At 41.4% G+C, this 20,513-nt stretch overlaps 1 protein-coding gene across 2 annotated transcripts in view; it reads left to right on the top strand.

Annotated features, from left to right (window-relative positions):
• Positions 1-20,496, top strand: part of afg2a (AAA ATPase AFG2A) — a 119,039-nt gene extending 98,543 nt beyond the window's left edge. The window contains exons 16-17 of one of the 2 annotated variants that reach the window (XM_086024174.1): positions 4,108-4,272; positions 20,045-20,496. In XM_086024174.1, the coding sequence (XP_085880300.1) occupies positions 4,108-4,272; positions 20,045-20,248 (369 nt within the window). In that variant the 3' untranslated portion in view covers positions 20,249-20,496. Of the gene's footprint in view, positions 1-4,107; positions 4,273-8,629; positions 9,095-20,044 lie in introns of those variants that run through there. The other variant, XM_086024175.1, reaches the window with a different exon arrangement.
• Positions 20,497-20,513: the final 17 nt, after the last annotated feature.

Genomic DNA, 20,513 nt, shown 5'->3' with positions numbered 1-20,513 from the left:
AGTACGCTGGGGCCCTCATCAATGGTCTCACAAAATTTTCATGTGATTCAGCATTCACACAATGTCCCTGAGCATTCCTTGGACCACTGTGAGCAGCACCAGACATTTACACATTGGCCAAACCAGTACCTGATGTAGTTTTGTTACAAATCAAATCAAGCCACGTATATATCAAAATAGAGGATAGCATTGAATTGAGATTTGTGACACGGATAAAAATGAGCCCAACTTTGTTCGAATTAGTTAAGGATTAAGAATTGTATGACACTTTTTATGTCATGAATCAGCCCAAATTGACTTGAATTGTCCAGAATATAATAATAATAATAATAATATAACAACGCCGCGTTTCCAATTGACGTGTTGTTAAACATATCGCAATTGTTTTTGTTCGTGTTCAACCTGTTTGAGCAATTTCAGCCATGATTTTTTTTTTTCTATACAGTATATCCTGAGAAATAACTTTGCATAATGGTTAGTATGTACTGCATTTGTGACCATTGTAATAAACAAGCCACAACTTGATGGTAGTCATAGAATTAACAAAGACCAAGCCCTCTGGAGGGGTAATGTTATACTAGCATACCTGTCAACTTGTACGTTTTTCCCGTATTTTATAAGTTTTTTGATCATTTCAAATTGTATATCCCGTATATCAATTTTTGTACGGGAAAAAAAAAAATGTAACTCGTTTTTTGTTAGACCGATCTCGTCTTGCCCATTTCGGCTCTAATCCGGTGCGTCCGTTAGCGATTCCGACTGCAAACTTCGGCCGACTTTCACGATCTGAAATGCTCCCACCCTTTCACCATTTTCATCTTGCTGTCAACCACATTTGCCAAATCAACTTTTCAATTTCTTTGTATGAGGCAAATATGAAAATGCAAAATGCCATTACAGCTCATGTTTGAATTTTTTTTAGATGCGTTGTAGACATTAGCTGTGCGCTGAGAGGGCGAGAGCGGTGTTATCGGGCTGACCTTCCGTAAACAAATGAATACATTATAACAGCGTTGTTTAGTTAGTAATGTATTGCTCTACTGATATTAAAAAATGTTTTCATGCCACAGCTCATTAACTTATTGACAGCCAGACATTTTCAGACCCTCTTTTAGCCTAACATTCGAAAAAATATAAATAAATTCCCGGGATTGAACGCGCTGGAATGTGAAAAGACAAATAAATAGGTCAATGGCAGTGAATGAGTAAATTTGTCTCATGAGCAAAGTCCTGTCAATGACTTGTGCAATTGTTTCTCGCTCCATCTGGGAGCATCTGCCAGCACGAGGTTAGCGGGTTTGCGCTGACAGTCATGCCAGGGAGCGCGACTCAGGAAGTGCTCCCGGCTGGTCACCATCCTGAACTGCCCCCGACCTCACCTACCGCACACAAAGGCACCGGCAATGGTCGCTAATGTGCGGGAAGAGCCGTGACAAATTAGACTTAGTGGGCTTGTTGTTGCCCTTCACAAAGAGGTTGTGTTTGGCCAGCCTGTTGTGCTGCGAATATTGTTTGTGGTTAGCACGTCTTGCCTCACAGTTCAGAGTTCTGAATTTCTGGGTTTGAATCTCAGCTTGGGGCAGTTGAGTACGTGACGATCATGTGAAACTGTGTATCCAGTCAAACTTAGTGCAGTTCTGCTTACCTTCTAGCTTTGGCATCATAGCGCTTCCGTCAATTTAATGTGGTGGATCTTCCCTCAGCCTCGCTATCAAATCATGGGCAGAGAACAGCGTACAGGTGTTGTTATTATGTAAATTAAAAAAGGAACAATTCAGAACAGGTCACTTACAGACATGTTTTCATAAATAGCCTGGGTGGGCAAGTATTCCAGTGACCCAACTATTCGTGCAAGCAGTTAAGAAGTCAATTGTCAACATAAGTCCCCTTTCATCATGCTAATTGGAACTTGTGTTGATTGTTTGGGATTGGTGGATGTCAACACTCACCTCACAAGTTGCTAAGATGAAAGGGAGAACTAAATCTCAACAACCTGAATTATTGTTCGGCCATGGCAGAGTTTTACACCTCACCGTAATGTTTTAGAATTGCCATAGTCAGGTTCTTGTCCAGCTCTCGATCAACAACGGTGTTCAATCCACAATTATCCGTTCTATTTTCTGTACTGTTGTGGATGGTCTCTGATAACCACAGCCAGGAGTGGAAGAATCCCAAGACCTGAAAAACAAGATTTCCCCTGGTGATCGGCTGCTCCTTTTGTCAACGCCGGGCCACGCTGCGGTTCCCTGAGGCGAACTGCTTATGTTCCAACCTCTCGTGTTCCGCGTGCAAACACAGGAAAAACAGTAGATAAAAGGCTGCAAAAGTGTCCATCACGCCCTGTGAAATGGAAATTGCTTATCCAGAGGGGGAATGAGGAAATCGTAGACAAAAGGCTGGCGATTGCGTCCTGCATGCTTTACACGCAGGGGGAATTTCAAGGAGCACAACCAAGCCTGATGTTTTAGGTCAGATTGGTCTTTTAGAACGTTTGGGGATTTGGAGTCAAACTTAAAAGGGTTCATATTAAGGATGCATAATAACAGTTTTTTTCCCACCGAATACGATAACATGCCGACTTGCTGTCGACGATGGGCTTGAGTTGTTACCGTACAAACACTGTGTGTGGCGATGAAGAATGTCAGCTAGAGAAAAAAAAAAACCCTGGGCTGCCCTGGCTGATCACTCCTGACGCTACCTATGTCTTGCCTCTCCTGTTTTGCGGAGTGGAGCGCCGCGGTGGGCCGGCCCGTCTGGGCCACGGTGAGGGGCTCCATCGTATAAGAACAACAATGAAACTGTCAGCGCCAATTGATGCCGATTTTCCCGTGGATTCCGCATCGAGTTCAAGATGTTTGACAAACACATTTCACCATCTAGACAGTTTGCGGATCAGGAGGCGGCGTACTTGTCACACTACAAAAAATAAAATATAACCAAGATTTAATCTCAAATCAAGGCAAACTATGCTCGTCCTTATCTGCTGAGATACTTCTTCTCATCAGGCTATTTTTTTGAAATAGCATTCCACTTGCTTTAAGCATTTTTTTCCTTAGAAATATTAAGGTATTATAACTTGTTGGGATTTTTACAATGTTCTTTTTAAAATGTGTTATTTTTAAGCCGAGGCTTTGCTGTGCATGGTTGAGTGGAGCTCTCGGAGACTGGCGCACTTGTCTGTCCGTTTGCTTGTCTGCATTGGAGGGCGCCTGCCACTTAACGATGTCTGACAAGGGAGACAGCCGTGGCTTTCGGCTACTTAGTAACTGTTTTGGGGTCACGCAGAAGTGATCTATAGGAAGTGGGGCATCGGTCGGGTAACGCCAACTTGGCGGCCGCTCAAGTGGACTAGCTAGTTCACGTTAGTTCAGGAGTGCAGTTCATTCTTTAGTCTGGATATAGTGGCCACTACACTCATACAGTAGATAAGGGCTGATTATTCAAAACTCTAGAATGCGCAGTTATTATAGTGGACAACCATGTTCACTCCATCTCAAGAGTGTGGTTCATTGTTCATTCCAAAACAGAATATACATTTCCTATTGTACTAAACACTCTCCACTGAATAAGAAATCCTCCCACAAAGACATAAACAAAACATGTAGGAACAGTAATTATTGCTTTCCAGACACACTTTTTGTTCACACGCCGAAAATATCTAACTGCGTAGTCCATTTAAATGCCATTGCTAACCAAAATAGCAGCACTAACTGGAGCACATGCACTGCTTTTTATTCGGATTGTGAGATTTAGCACCAGTCAGCATTTGAAGATGGCTCTGGAAATGGCCAAAACGACTCTAAAATGGGAACTTGAAACTTAAATGTCAGACTTGTACTGAGGTTTGTGTTTTGTGCCATATTCCGCTCACGTGCAATGGCAAAGACAACATTTTTGTCATTTGTGTCACTAGTCTGTATAGCATACAGTAAATGGTCCAAATTTGGTGAAGCTGGACAAATTATTTTCGACAAATTCATCTTGAAAGCCTAAATGACCCTGAAATGTCAGCGCCAAACCAAAATGTGCTTGTGTCTTTGAATTTTCAAAGAATTCTATGATAGGTATAGATTTATTCCTCATGTGCTTTTTCCATCCATCCCGCAGGCTCTGATGCGACCAGGTCGCCTCGACCGAATCGTCTACGTTCCTCTCCCGGATGCTCCGACTCGACGGGAAATATTTCGCCTCCAGTTTGTGAACATGCCCGTGGCCCGAAATGTGTCTCTGGATGACCTGGTGACTTGTACGGAAAAGTACTCTGGAGCTGAGGTGAGTTTGTTTTCATCAGTTCCACTTTAGAATCAGTAGTAAAAGCAGAAAAAGATGAAAACTTTATCTCACGACTTACACTTTCTCTTTCTAACTATTAGCTTCTGTAAGGACTAGTAGCTTCTCTCAGAACTAGTACCTTCTCTCGGGACTGAATCTCTCACTTGGGAACATGTCTCTACAATGTCGCGAGGTGCCCTCATGATCCGGTGCCTGACTGCGACTAAACGTTGCACAAATGCTTCATTGTGCGATGGACTGGTCTCCTCGCGTTCCACGTGACTTCCCTTCACAGAATTGCTAACTACTAAATCCGACTGGATGATGCTTCATTGTTTTCTAGGCTTCCCGGAGACATGTACTCATAAAAAGTCAAGCCAGACCAAACTACAAACGGTGTAGCTTAGCGCCAGTAGCCCATTGTTAGCACTTTGGTTAACAAGTTAACATAAGCATAGTAGTTTCTTTTTTTTAAGCTTACTATGTGGATGGCCGGCATAGCTTTACCAGAACCTGCATTCACATGGGTTAATTTTGAAAATATTTCCCTTCAACCTCCTTCTTTGGACATAAGTCAGGTTCAGGACGTCTGCAGTAAGTCAAGCTAAACAGAGGTTATCAGTGGGGTCCTTCCCATATCCTGCATGAAGAAGGCCAAAGCGGCCGTACACCTGGAGGAGGTATGCGGCAAGAAACCAATCTTCCCGCCCCCCTGCTATTGAGTGTTGTGTTTGACATAGGGGTCTCTGCCCTGGTGTCTCAACCGTGGAATGGGTGCTTTGCCGTCACTTGCAGCTTCTCCAATGAAGCCCCACGGACGTTCAAAAACAAGCCACCACTGATGAAAGTCTCATCTGTCTATGTATTATTTTTGACATAGCAGCTGCCTTAGATCACATTAGCCAGGTTTACATGGAGACTTTTTTTGTCATCCTGATTGAAATCATTCCAAATGAAGATCTCTGGTCACCTGTTTACATGTGACGTGATCTTTTCCGATCTGCCATTTACATGCGGCGTTGCGTTAATCAGAGCAGCCGTATTACAGCCATGTGACACATGCAGATCGATGTAAACATCATGTGATTTATGATAAAAACAAGTTTCAAGTACTTTAGCAAGCAAGCAAGTTCTCCCATCCCAGATGGGAGACGACAGCGTTTTAAAGTGCATATATGACGACGTCAGTATACATTTACTTCAAGACAGAGCAGGCGCAGACCGGGCGAAGCGAGGCTATTCTGATTGAACTGTTCACATGATGCTTGTTCGGATTAGCGAGAGGAATATACCACCCCTGTGAATCCGAATGAAATTTTATTTGGATTCTGCCTTTCTATTCTGATGGGGGTGTTTATATGGAACATTTTCATTCTGTTCGGTCATTCAGATGTATTCTAATCAGCGGAGGTGGGCATTCCGTCAGACTGACGGACCGCTTCATCAGTCCGTCACTGACGGACGCCCATTTTGCTGACGATTGACGAGACACCTTTGAAAATAGACGGACTGACAGAAGTGGCTTTTTACCCGTCAATGGAATCGTCACTAACTGTCACTGACTTACCATTTCTGACGTTTTTGGCGGGGGGCGACTGACCATAATGTTATGAAAGTTGTGTCTGCACTCAAAGTTCCGATCAAGTGATGAAGCTGGTGTCGCGGGCTAATTTTTTCCTTCGTTTTTTTTTTTTGCAACACATGGGCGAGGAATTTTTTCTCAGAACAGTGCTTGGGGGCTTGGTAAACTCACTTGTCTTCCCCCCTACTTGCAACAACATCTGCTTTCCTAATTCTCAGTGCTAACTTTGTCTCTAAACTCCCCAAAAAATGGCCACAGGCTCCTCTCTCTCCAAACCGAGGTGACATTTGATAGTGTAATAAGCGCGTTGTCAGCAACAACCCCCAAAGGAAAGGTGTGATGGCGCTTAGCTCCTGTTGTTTTGTGTTTGTGGTTTGGGAAAACACCTACAGGATTCATTTCACACAGTCTGATCAGATCAAAGTCAGCAGACACAACCAAGTAAAGATCCATGGATGCTAACCTGATAAAAACTAATGTACAGTATACAGGTGTATATATATATTTTTTTTAAAAACAGCATTGCCATTCTTTTTGAAGTAATTTTTTTTCCAGTTTTAAAGTGTTTTTGTTTGAGCTGCACCATAACCGGAGGTTTTCTTAAAAAATGACAATAACACCTTTATAATGACACACACACACACACTCAGACACACAATTGAGTGCAACCACCCACACGGGGAGACAAACAGTTTCCTCTTCACACCTGTTATTCGGTTACTCCCTTTCTTGTGATTTACAACCTTGTATTTGTCACTGCAAAGATTCTTATCATCTTAAAAAATGCATCTATAAACGTCCTCCACACTCTTTGACAAACAGTAGCTGTGTATGCATTTAATTGTACCGTTGGGCAACGACTACAATGAAAGATAAACAGCTTCAGAGGAATGCACAGCTGTAAAGGAGACATTTACACAACAGCTAACTAGTCAAAGCTTTTTGGTTTTTAATGTTTTCCTTTCAAACAATCCCCAATTGGTTCGGTTTTGTTCTGTAGTTTACTTCAAATTCAAAGAAATGGCACAAATATTGCAGAAATTTTCAGAATTGTTATTGCTTTGACTTGTGTTTAATGCCGCTCGCAGCTGAAGTGTATTGTCATGCGCTCACGCTAATGCTAACATACTGTATAATGGAAAACACAATCGCTAACAATTCGAGCATCAATATGGCTGTGGTTGTAAACCGCTATTTTTAATTTTAAAAAATCGAGTGGTAATTACCATCCTCTATTCTTTTACAAAGACGTCGATATCGTCATTGTCATTGTATCGATATCTTAACCATATATCACGTTTGACTGGTTCCACAGGTTCAAAGTCCAAAAGTGCGTCGTCTACATCACTGTCATTACTTATTTCAGAGCTCCTGCAATCGTCTGCGTCCGCCATTATGCTCAAAAAAAGTTCCGCGACATCCTCCGAGGGGCCACGACACCGTCACATGTACATTCTGATGCATTTCATTGGCTAAGAGACCGAGAATTGGCTTTAGTGGTAGAAACGCGGTTATGCCTTAATGGGTTAATGATTTGATTTGATTTGATTTGATTTGATTTGATTAAGGATATCCATTAACTGGTGACTTAGCACCAAGCTATTCTTCCTCGGGTCCACAAACAATTAACATACAAAATTGTACAGTTGAAATACAACAATTATTACATGATTACACTCAACACACAATAACAAATTGGATACAGTAAATAAAATTACACTTTAGAAAAGAAAAATATGAAATAATGCAAAATTAATATAAAACAAAATTTTACAGTGTTAAGTAGACTTTAAGATTATTTAAGATGGCCAGTTTCCATTTATTTCAATGGGGAAAGATGATTTAAGTATACAAGGAAATATGCGGGTCATATGACTCCACTTTTAGCGTAATAAATGTTATCATTTTGCTCGGGATTCGTCATAAGAGAAAACAACAACAGTGCTGCCATACTGTACGATAATGGTATTGTTTCATTTTTAACATTTGAGACAAATACATTGCTAAGAGAATGTTCATTTGGTTCCTATAGTCCCACGTGTCACAATCCCCTCCCCTGAAGAAAGACGCGTTCAACCCCTCGACAGAGCGTGAGGAAAGAAGCCGTTCACACCTCCGCTCCTAACGAGCCTTTTGTCTCTTGTTTTTGTTTTGCCCCGATGTTATGTGTCGACTTGAGCTTTTCTCGGCCACTCACTAAAGGATGCGCTCACTCGGCGGGGTTTTAGCACTCAGTGGAGGTATGGACATGAAAGTCTGGTCTGGGGGACATTTGGAGGCCAGCAGATCCTTTTTGTTTGTTTTGTTTTGTCCGAATGATGCAATGAGCAGCATCCCATCTTGACAGGAAAAAAATGAAATCTAGGAATTTTTGCAAATTTATGAAAAAATAAAAACTGAAATATTATATGGTCATAAGTGTTCAGACCCTTTGCAGCAACCTTGATATTTAACTCACACGTTGCCCATTTCTTCTGACCCTCCTTGAGATGGTTTAGCCTCTTTATTGGAGTCCAGCTGTGTTTAATTAAACTGATTGGACTTGATTAAGAAAGGCACACTCCTGTCTAAATAAGGCCTTACAGCTCACAGTGCATGTCAAAGCAAATGAGAATCATGAGGTCAAACGAACTGTCCAAGATGATCAGAAACAGAATTGTGGCAAGGCACAGATCTGGCCATGGTCACAAAAGAATTTCTGTAGCACTCAAGTTTCCAAAGAGCACTATAGCCTCCATAATCCTCAAATTAAAAGTTTGTCACAACTCTTCCTAGACCTGGCCGCCCAGTCAAACTGAGCAATCATGGAAGAAGAGCCTTGGTGAGAGGGGTAAAGAAGATCCCAAAGATCAAGTCAAAACTCTTCACTGGAACCCTCCACCAGTTGGGGCATTATGGCAGATTGACAGACGAAGCCTCTCCTCTCACACATGAAAGCCCGCATAGGCTATGAGAAATTAGATTCTGTGGTCTGATGAGACCAAAATGGAACTTTTTGGTGTTAATTCTAAGCTGTATGCGTGGAGAAAACCATGCACTGCTCATAATCTTCCCAATACAATCCATATAGTGAAACATGGTGGTGGGAGCATCATGTTGTGGAGGTGTTTTTCAGCTACAGTGACAGGACTACTGGTTGCAATTGAAGGAAACATGAATGCGGCCAAGTACAGTGCTATCCTGGAGGAAAACCTCTTCCAGAGTGCTCAGGACCTCAGACTGGGCCTGAGGTTCACGTTTCAACAGGACAATGACCCAAACCACACAACTACAATAACAAAAGAGTGGCTTCAGAACAACTCTGTGACAATTTCTGACCGGTCCAGCCAGAGCCCTGAACTAAATCCGATTGAGCATCTCTGGAGAGACCTAAAAATGGCTGTCCACCAACGTTCACCATCCAACCTGACAGAACTGGAGAGGATCTGCAAGAAAGAATGGCAGAGGATCCCCAAATTCAGGTGTGAAAAACTTGGAATGGAAATTCAATTACGATTTCGATTATTACACTCCACGATTACAAAATTGGCATAATCGTATAAAACCATTATTAATGCTAATTTTGAGTTGTTTTGAGGCATGCGCACACGAGTTACTCCGCTGCGCCGCCCTCTCCAAGCAAGCTAGCTAGCTAGCTAGCTAGCTAGCAAGCCAGCCAGCCCGCACCCCGCACGAAATTTGCTTTGATATACAAGTAATTCGTGTTATGAGCTTGGTCACGGAACGAATTATACTCATATGTCAAGCTACCACTGTATATACATTTTTTCCTGAACATTGCCAAAAAAGGTCATGGTATTTTAAGTTTAGTGGCAATTGGTTAAGTGTTTTTTCTGTTTGCTAACCATGATTAAAAGCAACACTTGTGGCCTTGGCGGAGGTAATAGGCATGTCATTTGTACTAGATGTCGTGTTCAGTCGACTCATGCAGGCCAACATTCCCCGTGTGTGTCGACGTGCACTTTGCTTCTCGTGAAAGGGAGGGGGGAGGAGGGGGAGAGCACATTTCACTGGTGCACATCACACAGGTGGACTTTTACACACCTTGACGTTAACACACACACACACACAGGAGTGTGGGTGTGTTTGGTAAATATGCCATCCCTGAATTCCCAGCTCAGCGGAGAATGCCGAGCTTTCATTCGCCTGATTAAGGGGCGAGGACAAATATGCCCTTAAAAGCGAGGCTTGCCTATGCCCCCAAACACACACACGCACACACACACATTTAACTCTGTGTAACCCCAACACAGGTGCTACCCCGCACGAGTCTTTCCAGAACATGCAACCAATCACGTCGCCAAATTGAACATTTTTTTTTTTGTGTAGCTTGGAAAGGTTGGCGCTAAATATTCTGCTAGTCTGTCTCCATTGTTATTAGTTCACTTGCTGACTCAATATCAAAAATAATTTCAATGTAAATGTTAGTGGTCTTAATTCATAAAAAAAAAACACAACACTTTTGCACCTCGGGATCTGGTTATGGTAGACAGATGAAATATGTTATATAAAAAAAAATCATAAAAACATTAGAAAAACACAAAGCCTTTTGATGCAAACATCCTATTTGGACTAGAGACTTCTCAACGGCTGTACGTGTCCCTTCAACATTACAATGACGGCCGAATATCGACGTCATATTAATTGCTAAAAAAAACGGATCATCGCCAGCCGACTTTTTTCTTCACCTGTGAGGAGCATTTCCCCATGATGGAGTTGAAGCGCCGATCACAAACAATACAGTCAGCGAAAAAATGGGCCATGAGTTATCTTTTTTTTATTTTTTGTATTTGATGCGCCACGGCCGCATTGCGTTGCTTGGCAACCTGGTCCACTCAGTTTGCATTGTCTCCTAAATTATGTCAGTTATGAATTATGAGAACAATATTCCGATTAAATCGCTTGTATTGGATTCATCAAAAATTGAATGCAAAAACACACGCAAAGCCCTTCAAAGTAGCCTGCAGATGAGCCGTGCACACGTCACTGGCGAAGATCAGTATAACTTCCAGATCCACTACGCAAGTTACTGTAATTTCACATTAAAATTGAATGGATCTCTGCGGAATTCACGTGTCATGAAAACTCCACAATCCGGAAATGAGGGCCACCCGTAAACTTTTCCACACATTTCCAGGCTACGCGTGGGGGGCTTATCAAAAATCTACAACGGAGAATCACGGCACCAAGAAAGGCGCGTAAGAAATTGACTCAAGCGCGAACATTTTTCTTTGGTCGAGTACATATCCAGTACGTCAGCACTAAAACCTCTCAAACCTAGGACCTTCCCTTGGGACTAAAAACCTTCTCTCAGGACTAGAACCTTCTTTCAGAACTACAAACGTTTTTCCCTGGACTAGTACCTTTTCTCAGGACTGAAACTTTTTTTTTTCCCCAGACTAGAATGTCTTGTAATGAGAACGTTCTCTTCTCTTCTAGACCATAAACTTAGGACTAGTGCCTTCCCTAAGACCTAGTCCATTTTTTCAGAGCTAAAATCTACCATTGGGACTCAAACCCTCCCTTGAGAATACAATTTTCTCTCAGGACTTGAACCTTCTATCTGGACTTGAACCTGCCCCTTGGTACGAGAACCATATCTCTGGACTGGAACATTCCCGAGGGACTAGTACCTTATACATGGACTAGAAGTTACTCTCAGGACTATGAGGACTAGTACTTTTATTTGGGACTAGACCATATTCAAACACGTTAAATGGGAGCCTGCACACACCTGCCACCATTTCGAGCGTGTCTAATGAACCCCAAATAAAGTTCAGATGTTGTATTTCTTCAATGTGATTCTTTCATTCTGAACACGGCCACATCCTCAATTATATGAGGGTGTCCACACTTACCTCAGTTGTATGTTTTTACTTCCCTTCTTGAAAAGATTTCTTTTTATACAGGTCAAAGGTCACATTAATGATGGGGACATTTTTTTTTTTAAATGATTTGTCTTGGTCTCATTTTTTTTTTTTTTTTTTTTTTGACAGGACAAAAAGTCTTTTTTGTAGACTTTTCATTTCCATTGTATATAAGGCATGTACTGTATGTACTGTAACTGTTTATTGTCTTTTTCTTTGTTGGCATAACTTCTGCCGTCACACTTTCATCATCACGCACGCACACGCACATACACACACATGTGAATAGTACTCGTCTCTCTCCACACAGCGTTTTTTTTTTGTTTTTTTTTTGCGGTGGGTCCGTGTTTGTGTTGGAGCAGCAGGCCGTGCAGATGCTTCCTCTTTGGCTTTTTTTCTCGAGGATCAAACCTTTTTATTTTTGGCCAGACGTGTGTTCCATCCATCCATCCATTTAGATCTTATTTAATAACTACAGGATGCGATCTCTGTGCTACATAGCTAATGTGTGAATGTGCGTAGGTTGTGACTAAGCAAGATTGAATGACTTGACCGGTATGATTTGCTTGAAATGTTAATGCGGGACTCAATATGACTGATCGTATTCTTGCCACGGTAACTTGGGACTTTTTCGAAACTGGAAGTTTAAGAGGTTTTAAGTGATACATTACAGCAGTCCGGCCGCTGTACGTGCAGTCCCATTAGTCTTATAGGATACAATCATGAACGTGGGATGGAAATGTAAAAACAGCCCAAAGGTAGTAACGCAATAATATGGGATGGGTGATTACCGATATCGTATCGGGACGATACCGCCCTTATTATCAATGTATCGGGTACTCATGAATGCTGCCAATACTAGCCACCAGTACTGATGGTTTATTTTAATGCTCAGAGTGCATTATTAGTTTGTTGCTACCGAAATGTTTGTGCTTACTGAATTTGGTTAATGCGAAGACTTTCTGCACACATTTACCTGCTTTCATCAAATGAGAATAAGAGAATGTTGTTATTATTATGCGGTGCATTAACGGGGTTTGTTTTTAATGTTGAATGCATTACAGGCAATATAGCTCATTTAAATACACCTGTGTGTATTATACAGAGTGCTATACTGTAATCTTTTGTACGTATACGTATACTGTATACTAGTGCTGTCAAACGATTACATTTTTAAAACTAATTAATCGTAACATTTTCCATGATTAATCGCGATTAATCATATTTTTTTCAACTACGATTTTTTACGAAGCTTGGAACGTTATTTACTTGAGTAAAATCTTGTGGAAAGGTGGAAAAAAAATACAAATATATTTCGATTCAAAGACTGTTCTAATAGCTTTCTTTGATCCGTGAATAAGATTATTTTCCGGTAAAATACAACAGTTGAACGATACACCAAAGACATACAACTAATATGGTATTTGAATTTGGCTGTGCAAAGTGTGCAAATTATTTTGGATTTCTCCAATGAGCCGTCAAGCAACTTTTTAAAGTAAAACTACGTAAAAGTCCCATCTTTGCGGCAGTGACTCTCCTCTAAGTTTGGCTGCATAGTGAGCAGAGGTCAGTTGATACAGGAAGTAAATAAAACTGAGTTAACTGAGTTCATTTTTTTTTTGTGTGTGTTATGAAATTTAAGTTAATCTCCATAGTTAATGCTTTAATTTTGACAGCTCTAGTATATTCCTATCTATATTTTGTAATAGTTTGTGTTACACTGTCTCACACTGTGGCCCAGTAACCAATCCAAAAACAAGTTCCTTCGATTGGATTGATTGAACTCTGTGTTTAATTGAGTAACCCAACTGCTGCCGCTGGCACTGGCGGTATCGTTACTCTGTAATTTAGAGTACTCAAGAGTGAATACTTGTAGTGGTATCATTCTGAAAAATAAAGTGGTATCGGACATCCCTAATGAGACCCAAAACAAGGAGGAACACATCCAAAATGGGCGTTACACAAGCACACCTGACAATTTTGTGGCCTTAAAACTTTGGACTGACTGCGAACTCCAAGTTTAAAACTTAAGACTTGCACATATGAGACTTCCTCCCACCTTCCTCCGTCCTCTCTTGTAAATGTGAGCGATTGTGCGCGAGGGTGAGGCAAGGCAGCAGGGGGAGGACTGGACGTCGCCGGCTGTAGACACAAGGGCGGATTGATAGTAAACACACACACACACAGTGGATGTCCTGCTCACAGGCCCTTCATTAAGGCTGTCTGATACGCTCACTGAGCGCCTTTGTTGCTGGAGGAAGCCAGAAAAGTACACCAGACTGATTTGAGCCCTTATGTATGTGCTGCCTGACACGATTAGGCAGCTCACTTTTTTATTTTCTTAGCAGCCCCAAGGGAAGGGTTTATTTTTGGACAGGTAGGGCAGGGACAATCTTTGTGTAGCACAAGACTGCAAGACTTCAGGAAAAATACAGGTTTTTTTTGTGTGTTTTTTTAATATGCCTTAGCTAGCTACCTTAGCTACGAGGTCCAGCAAAATGGTGCAATGTATTTTTGGAAAAATACATATTTTACAATTTGTTTTAGGTTGTTTATACTTATTTCGTTCCTTAGGTAGCCATCGCTTTATATTGGGTTTCAGCTTCAGCTGCTTTAATCTGATTATTTTGTATTTCATAGTATTTGTTTTTCTCATTTACAGTGGAGACAAACAAATTACAATTATTTGGGTATTAATTAATTAATTGATATGTTTTATTGAATTAACTGGACTTAAGGGAAGATGCAGCAGCTTGGGAAAAAAAAACTACTAATCATAGCTTTATCTGCATGTTCAAGCAAAATGGTGCATTTTTTTTTACTGATTTGTCACTTTCCTTTTAGTTACATTTATTGAAGTTACTAATTATTACTTAGTGTCATAGTCAGGAAAAAAATAGCTACATGTTCAGGCAAAATAGAGTCATTTATTTTTAAATTATTTAGGAAATACTTAAATTCCATTTTAATTTATCCTTTTTATTTGTTGTTCAAGCACAATGAGGGCAATGTATTAAAAGGTGTAACTTTTTTTATATTAACATTATTATTTGTATTTATTTAATTTAGGTTTGTTAAATTTAGTTTACTTCCGTGGAAAAGCGTAATAACAAAAGCAGCACACGTTTCTGTCCTGGCTGCTCAGTACAATATGGCTAATTGTGACGAATAAAAACAAAACCAGAGGAAACGGAGCCTGTACTTCGCATTGACAGAGTCGGCGTAACATTTCGGCGTTGTGACAGGGGAGGACATTTGAACGGTGTTATGGCACACGCAGACGCCGGTGCGCCTCGCGGCCATGGCGCTGCCCCGGACGCAGAGCGACGGCCTTTCTGCTCCGCTGCGCAGCGGCACGCACGCACGCACGCACGCACGCACGCACACACGCACACATTCCCGCTTGGAGCCACCACTACGCCCCTAAATCACCACGCTCGAGCGCACGCTTTATGTACACACTCCGCGTGTGCGTGCGTGTGCGCGCGCTGATGTACTACAGTAGGGCGGCCGCTGTCTGTGCGGTCCCGTTAGCCTCGTAGGATAAGGCAAAGCGACGCTTCAGTGAGCGCGGGTTACAAATGTAAAGGCAGCACAAGGGTAACGCGATACCTAATAAAAGGAGGAACGCGTACAAAGTGGGGTTACGCAAACGCACCTGACACGATTGCAGCCTTATAACACGATGGAGAAAATGTCCAGGTGAGACCTAAGTGGGTGCACTTTTTTTTTTTTTTTAATCCTTTGCTTACAAAGCTTCCATTGCTTCCTTCCTTCATTCTTTCCTTCATTCTTTCCTTTCTTCCTTCTTTCCTTCCTTCCTTTCTTTCTTCCTCCCTTCCTTTGCTCAGAGCTTCTAATTGTCTGGCATCTTTTCTTCCTGACTGTCTTCCTCCCTGCCCTCTTTTGTCCTTTTTCCTTCCTGCCTTCCTTCCTCCCTCCCTCCCTTGCTGCCTTCCCATCTTCTATGTTTACTTCCCTCCTGCCTTTCTTCCCTATCTGCTTCCGTCATTGTTTCCTTCCCCCCTGCATTTCTTCCCCACAGACCTGCTTTTTTTCCTGGCATCTTTTCCTTCCTTGCTTGCTTCCTTACTTCCCTCATTCCTCCCTTCCATCCTTCTGCCTTCCCTCAGACCCACTTATTAACAGGCATGTTTTCCTTCCTGACCTTCTCCTTCCTTGTTTCTTCCCTTCCTTTCCTGCCTTCCTGCCTTCCCTCCTTCCTTCCTTCCTTCATTCATTCTTTCTTGCCTTCCTTAAATAAATGTAAAACGTAACAATGTGGCTATAGTGATCCACATCGAAGTAAAATCTGAATAGATGGCGAAAAGTGCTGACTCGTGACAGCTCAAATAAATTATACTCTTGCTTTTTATCTTTTTTTTTTTTTTCATTGCAATGCAGATTGATTTTTCATTCCCGTGGCATGAAATACGTCGGCAATCACTTAAATGTCTTGATGCAGTGCGGCAAGCTGATGTGCTCCCGTCAGCTCCTGGCTGTGCAATGGCAAAGCAAATGAGAGGCCGGGTTAATCATCAAGAGGCTCTCAGTTCTGAGATTTGCTGACTCAAGACCCAAAATGTTGGCCTGATAGTCAGTCTATGGCGGTGCTTTTTTTTTTTTTTTTTTTTTTTTCTGATGATGAAGCAAAAATGAGCCACGCCAACAGTAAGCGCCTCTGTGCTGGTCTGAGTTAAACGCCTGTGACAGAGGCCTCGATAGTCACTGAATCTTGCTCTTGACTGCTTGTTTATTTGCTGACAATACAAATATTGGACAGATTTTATCACCGGACTTGACAGTGATCAACCTGTGAACCCGTACACGCCACCACCCGTACGGAAGCAAGCTTGACGAATGAATAATTGCCAGGAAAACGCCCCTTTAAGGCTGCCTCTCCACACCGTCGGTTTACGATGCTACCAACATACTTTCGAGGATGCAAGTGGCTCGCAACTAACTTGTAATTAAGAATACATTGTTACGCAACACAAGAAGGCACATTCAATGACTTTGTTTTTCCATTTGATTGTTTTTTTATATATGGCGTTGTTGTTTTTCATGCTAATATTTGTTGTAATTCTGACTGGGCGCATAATCGCAGTTCACAATTCACAAATGCACCTATTTGCGTTTTGTCTTCCTGTGCCCTTCCTGAAATGGCATAAAATGCCACAAGATGGCAAAGCCACAGTTAATGAGAATGTAGTTATTGGTGCCAAGGAAGTATGTTGAAATGATGCAGCTCGACTGACAGACAAGCTTTGTTTGTTGGGGAGGGGCTAAGTTTAACCTGGGTCGTTAATGGCAGTAGGAGAGTCCTTACCGCATGTAAACACGCATCTATCCGAAATTATATCATCTGTGTGCCATGCATTTTTTTAAAGTAATGTGTAAAAAAAAAAATAAAATAAAATAAAAAAGTTTCTAACTGACCATTTCCTGCCATGGTATTAAATTCTCCTGGCATTACCACCACCGTATCGCGTTACTCCAGAATGTGCATGTGCATTCCAGTAACAACTAATCAAGCGCGTTACTTTTACCAGCCAAGCAATCCGAGTAAAGTTCCTCATTAACTCATTCACTGCCATTGACGCATTTATTTGTCTTTTCACAATCCAGCCATTCAGTTCCAGGAACTTATTTATAATTTTTTCAATTTTTTTTCAAAGGTTAGGGTCTGAAAATGTCTGGCGGATTTTTTTGGACTTCCTTTTTAAAAGGAAGACCTCCAAACAGCAACTTTTTTGTTTCCTCAAATGAGACACAGACTTTCAAGTTCAGAGGTTGAGAATCTTGTTAAGATGATATTTTCCTGTTTAGGGATGTTGCGGTGAAAAACTGGATCACTTGGTTCCACACGTCCCGTTCTCTTGCTGACATACACTTTGCCTTCATTGTTTGGAATCATTGTTACTGACAGTTGACTGACCTCTCCCCGAAATTGTTTGAATGATGGGAAATCTTCGCTTGAAATGAGCCCGGCCTCGTGTGTTTACCCTTCCTAAATCATGTCGTTGGAAACCGAAGACGAAGGGATTGGGGGGTGTGGGGTGGGGGGAGTAGACCTCACATCCTGACATCTGTGAAGCACCTGTCCCGAAACGTGTGTGCTATGCTAGCGTGGCCCGAGAGCATTGAAGGGACCAAACTAAACAAATTTGGACGCCCTTGGAGCTTTCAACAACAAAGCCTATACAACCTGTCTTTAGTTGATTCATAACCGTCCATCGACCAATATTTTTTTTCTGCGCTATACACCGGTCGCGGTTTTGTTTGGATCCCGTTCAAATGTTCCGTGTCTGTAACAGCATTTGAAATCTCAACGTGGCCCAAAAACGTCAAAGGCGCCTTCAAGTTTGACAAAATTACGACATCTTTCGTCATAGATTCGATGAGATTCAAAGTACGGTTAAGCTGTGTCAGATGTATGGGGAGTAATTCAGAGCTGTGTAGTTTGAGCTGCTTCTTCGTTTTGGTTTGATGAAGCTATCCTATGACGACATGCTCTGCCCACATTAGACAGCCTTGCCCAAAAAAAAAACAAAAAAAAAAACAACTTAACAATTTACCATCTGTCTAGGATATCCATTTGGAAGAATTCCCTCAGGAGTTTGTTCGCCTGAAATGTCTGATTTGCATTTACCACCCGCCCACTCCCTCCAACAACAAAATACATTGTGAAGAGTCTGACTTTTTTTCTGGACTTTATTATCGCTCCAATCTGTATACTAAATTTTTAACACTTAGACTTTTCTCAAAAACAGGCCGTTTTTTTTTTCAATTCCTCCGTCATTTCGGGGTTCACATGTCAGTTATATTTGATTGGTGTTAGGATTACATGGGGGTCCTTGGAAAAATGTCTCCCCTGTAAGAGGTCCCAGGACCCACAAAGTTGGACAGCCCCTGTCCTAAATGCGTGTAATTCAAAGCAAAGAGGCCGTGTTTGCACTTTAGACATGGCCACATCCCAAATGTTGCCTCAACACATATTTGAGTGACAGGGGGCTGCTTTGGAAGCAGACATAATCCCGTTAGATCAAGTCCACCTCCAGAGGACACCGGCGGAATGCTACGCTCGAGAGAGGAGCTCAAGTGCAATCTGAGAAGTCAGATACAAGCAATCGTGTTTTTCGTACACGTATAGTAGTGACTGATATTGTCGTAGAATTTGTTTCGTGAAGCTTAGCTTGCACTGTTGAGGCCCAAATTTCTTCCACTCCTAAAGATTTCTTCATTGAGATGGAAAAACCTTTTTTTTACTATTGTATAAAGTTGGCACCAACCTCTATTTTGAATCCATCCGTCTAGTCTTAGCAAGTTTTTTATTTCTGTCAATTTGATTGAATCCTGCAGAATGTTAAGTTATGAAAATGACTTGAAAAAAATGCAACTTATTTCTTTGAATGTATCATTTTATCCTAAATTTCAATCTCACAGATACGCATTGCTTTAATTAAAAATAGACAATTCGAATCTCGAAAATTAAGTTAAGCCCCACTATAGCTTATTTTTTCTTTTGATTGAAGATAATTGATTGAAGATAATTCTATGTTTTGCTTTGAATGTTTTAAAGCACTTTGAGTTGCATTTTTATGTATGAAAAATGCTATATAAATAAAATGTGATTGATTGATATAGCGAAAATCTGCAAGTAATAGTAGTCCACACACAGAGGTTTGTAATTTCCGATAGGTGCCACAAGATGGCGGCAAAGTGCGTTTTTTTTTTAGTTAGACAAGGTTATGGCTTGACTAAATACAGATTCTCCAATCACTTCAACTTTGTTGCTTGACCCAAAGGTGCCACAAGATAATGCCAAAGCAATGTTTATTTTAGACATGGCTTTAGCTTGACCACAAAAACTAATAATTATAATATACAAAAAATAACTAATTTTGTCCACATTCGATGTTTTCCTTGTGTGTAGACCTGAAGTGTCTTTATTTTTAAAGCGTTTTATTTTCCCATGATGACATAAATTAATGAAAAATATGGTCCAAAATGTAGTTTTAAAGAAGAATAGCTTTTTTTTTTTTTTTTACACTTTTGTCTTAAACCAAGGGCTTTCCATTTTTTATGTTTTTCATTTTTGTAAACTTCTAGTTTCATGTTTTGGAAACTAGATACAATTTTTAAAGTTAAAACACAATGCAAAGGTGTCCTGTCACATTTTTCTTACATGTTTAGCAATACGCTTTTTTCCATTGTGTCCCTAACAGCGATGGGCCTCTCACTACGACTGCCCATGTGACCGTGCATGTGGTGTGTGTGTGCGTGCGTGTGCGTGTGTGTGCGTGTCTGCTTCCTGTCCCAGATAACAGCAGTATGCCGAGAGGCCGCCCTGCTGGCCCTGCAGGAGGACATGAAAGCCGAGCACGTGGACGCCAGGCACTTCCAGAGTGCCCTCGCCGCCGTGAGCCCACGCGTCCCCGACGCTCTGGTCCAGTCCTACGTCGCCTACCAGCAGCGGCACGCCGCCGCCATCACCACCCCGCCTTCTTTTCCACCCCCTCTCTGATGTCTTATTATTGCTTGCCAACATGTGCTGGCTCTAAGTCATCCCATCATGTAAAATACAGTCAAACATAACGGTAACATCAACTGTAAAAATTCCATAATCATGAATTATTTTTTTAACATTCAATAATCACTGTAGTGTGTCCACAAACAGATTATCATCATTTTGGACATTTTTAACTGAAAATGTATCATGTCTATTTATATTGAATAGCAACATTGCAATAAATGCATTTGTGTTTTAGGTTAGTTTGGTCTTGTTTCTC

The sequence above is a fragment of the Filicampus tigris genome, chromosome 2 (genome assembly GCF_054856515.1).
Source record: "Filicampus tigris isolate MCC_2025a chromosome 2, RoL_Ftig_1.0, whole genome shotgun sequence".
Taxonomy (NCBI): Eukaryota; Metazoa; Chordata; class Actinopteri; order Syngnathiformes; family Syngnathidae; genus Filicampus; species Filicampus tigris.
This window is presented reverse-complemented; position numbering and strand designations above follow the sequence as displayed.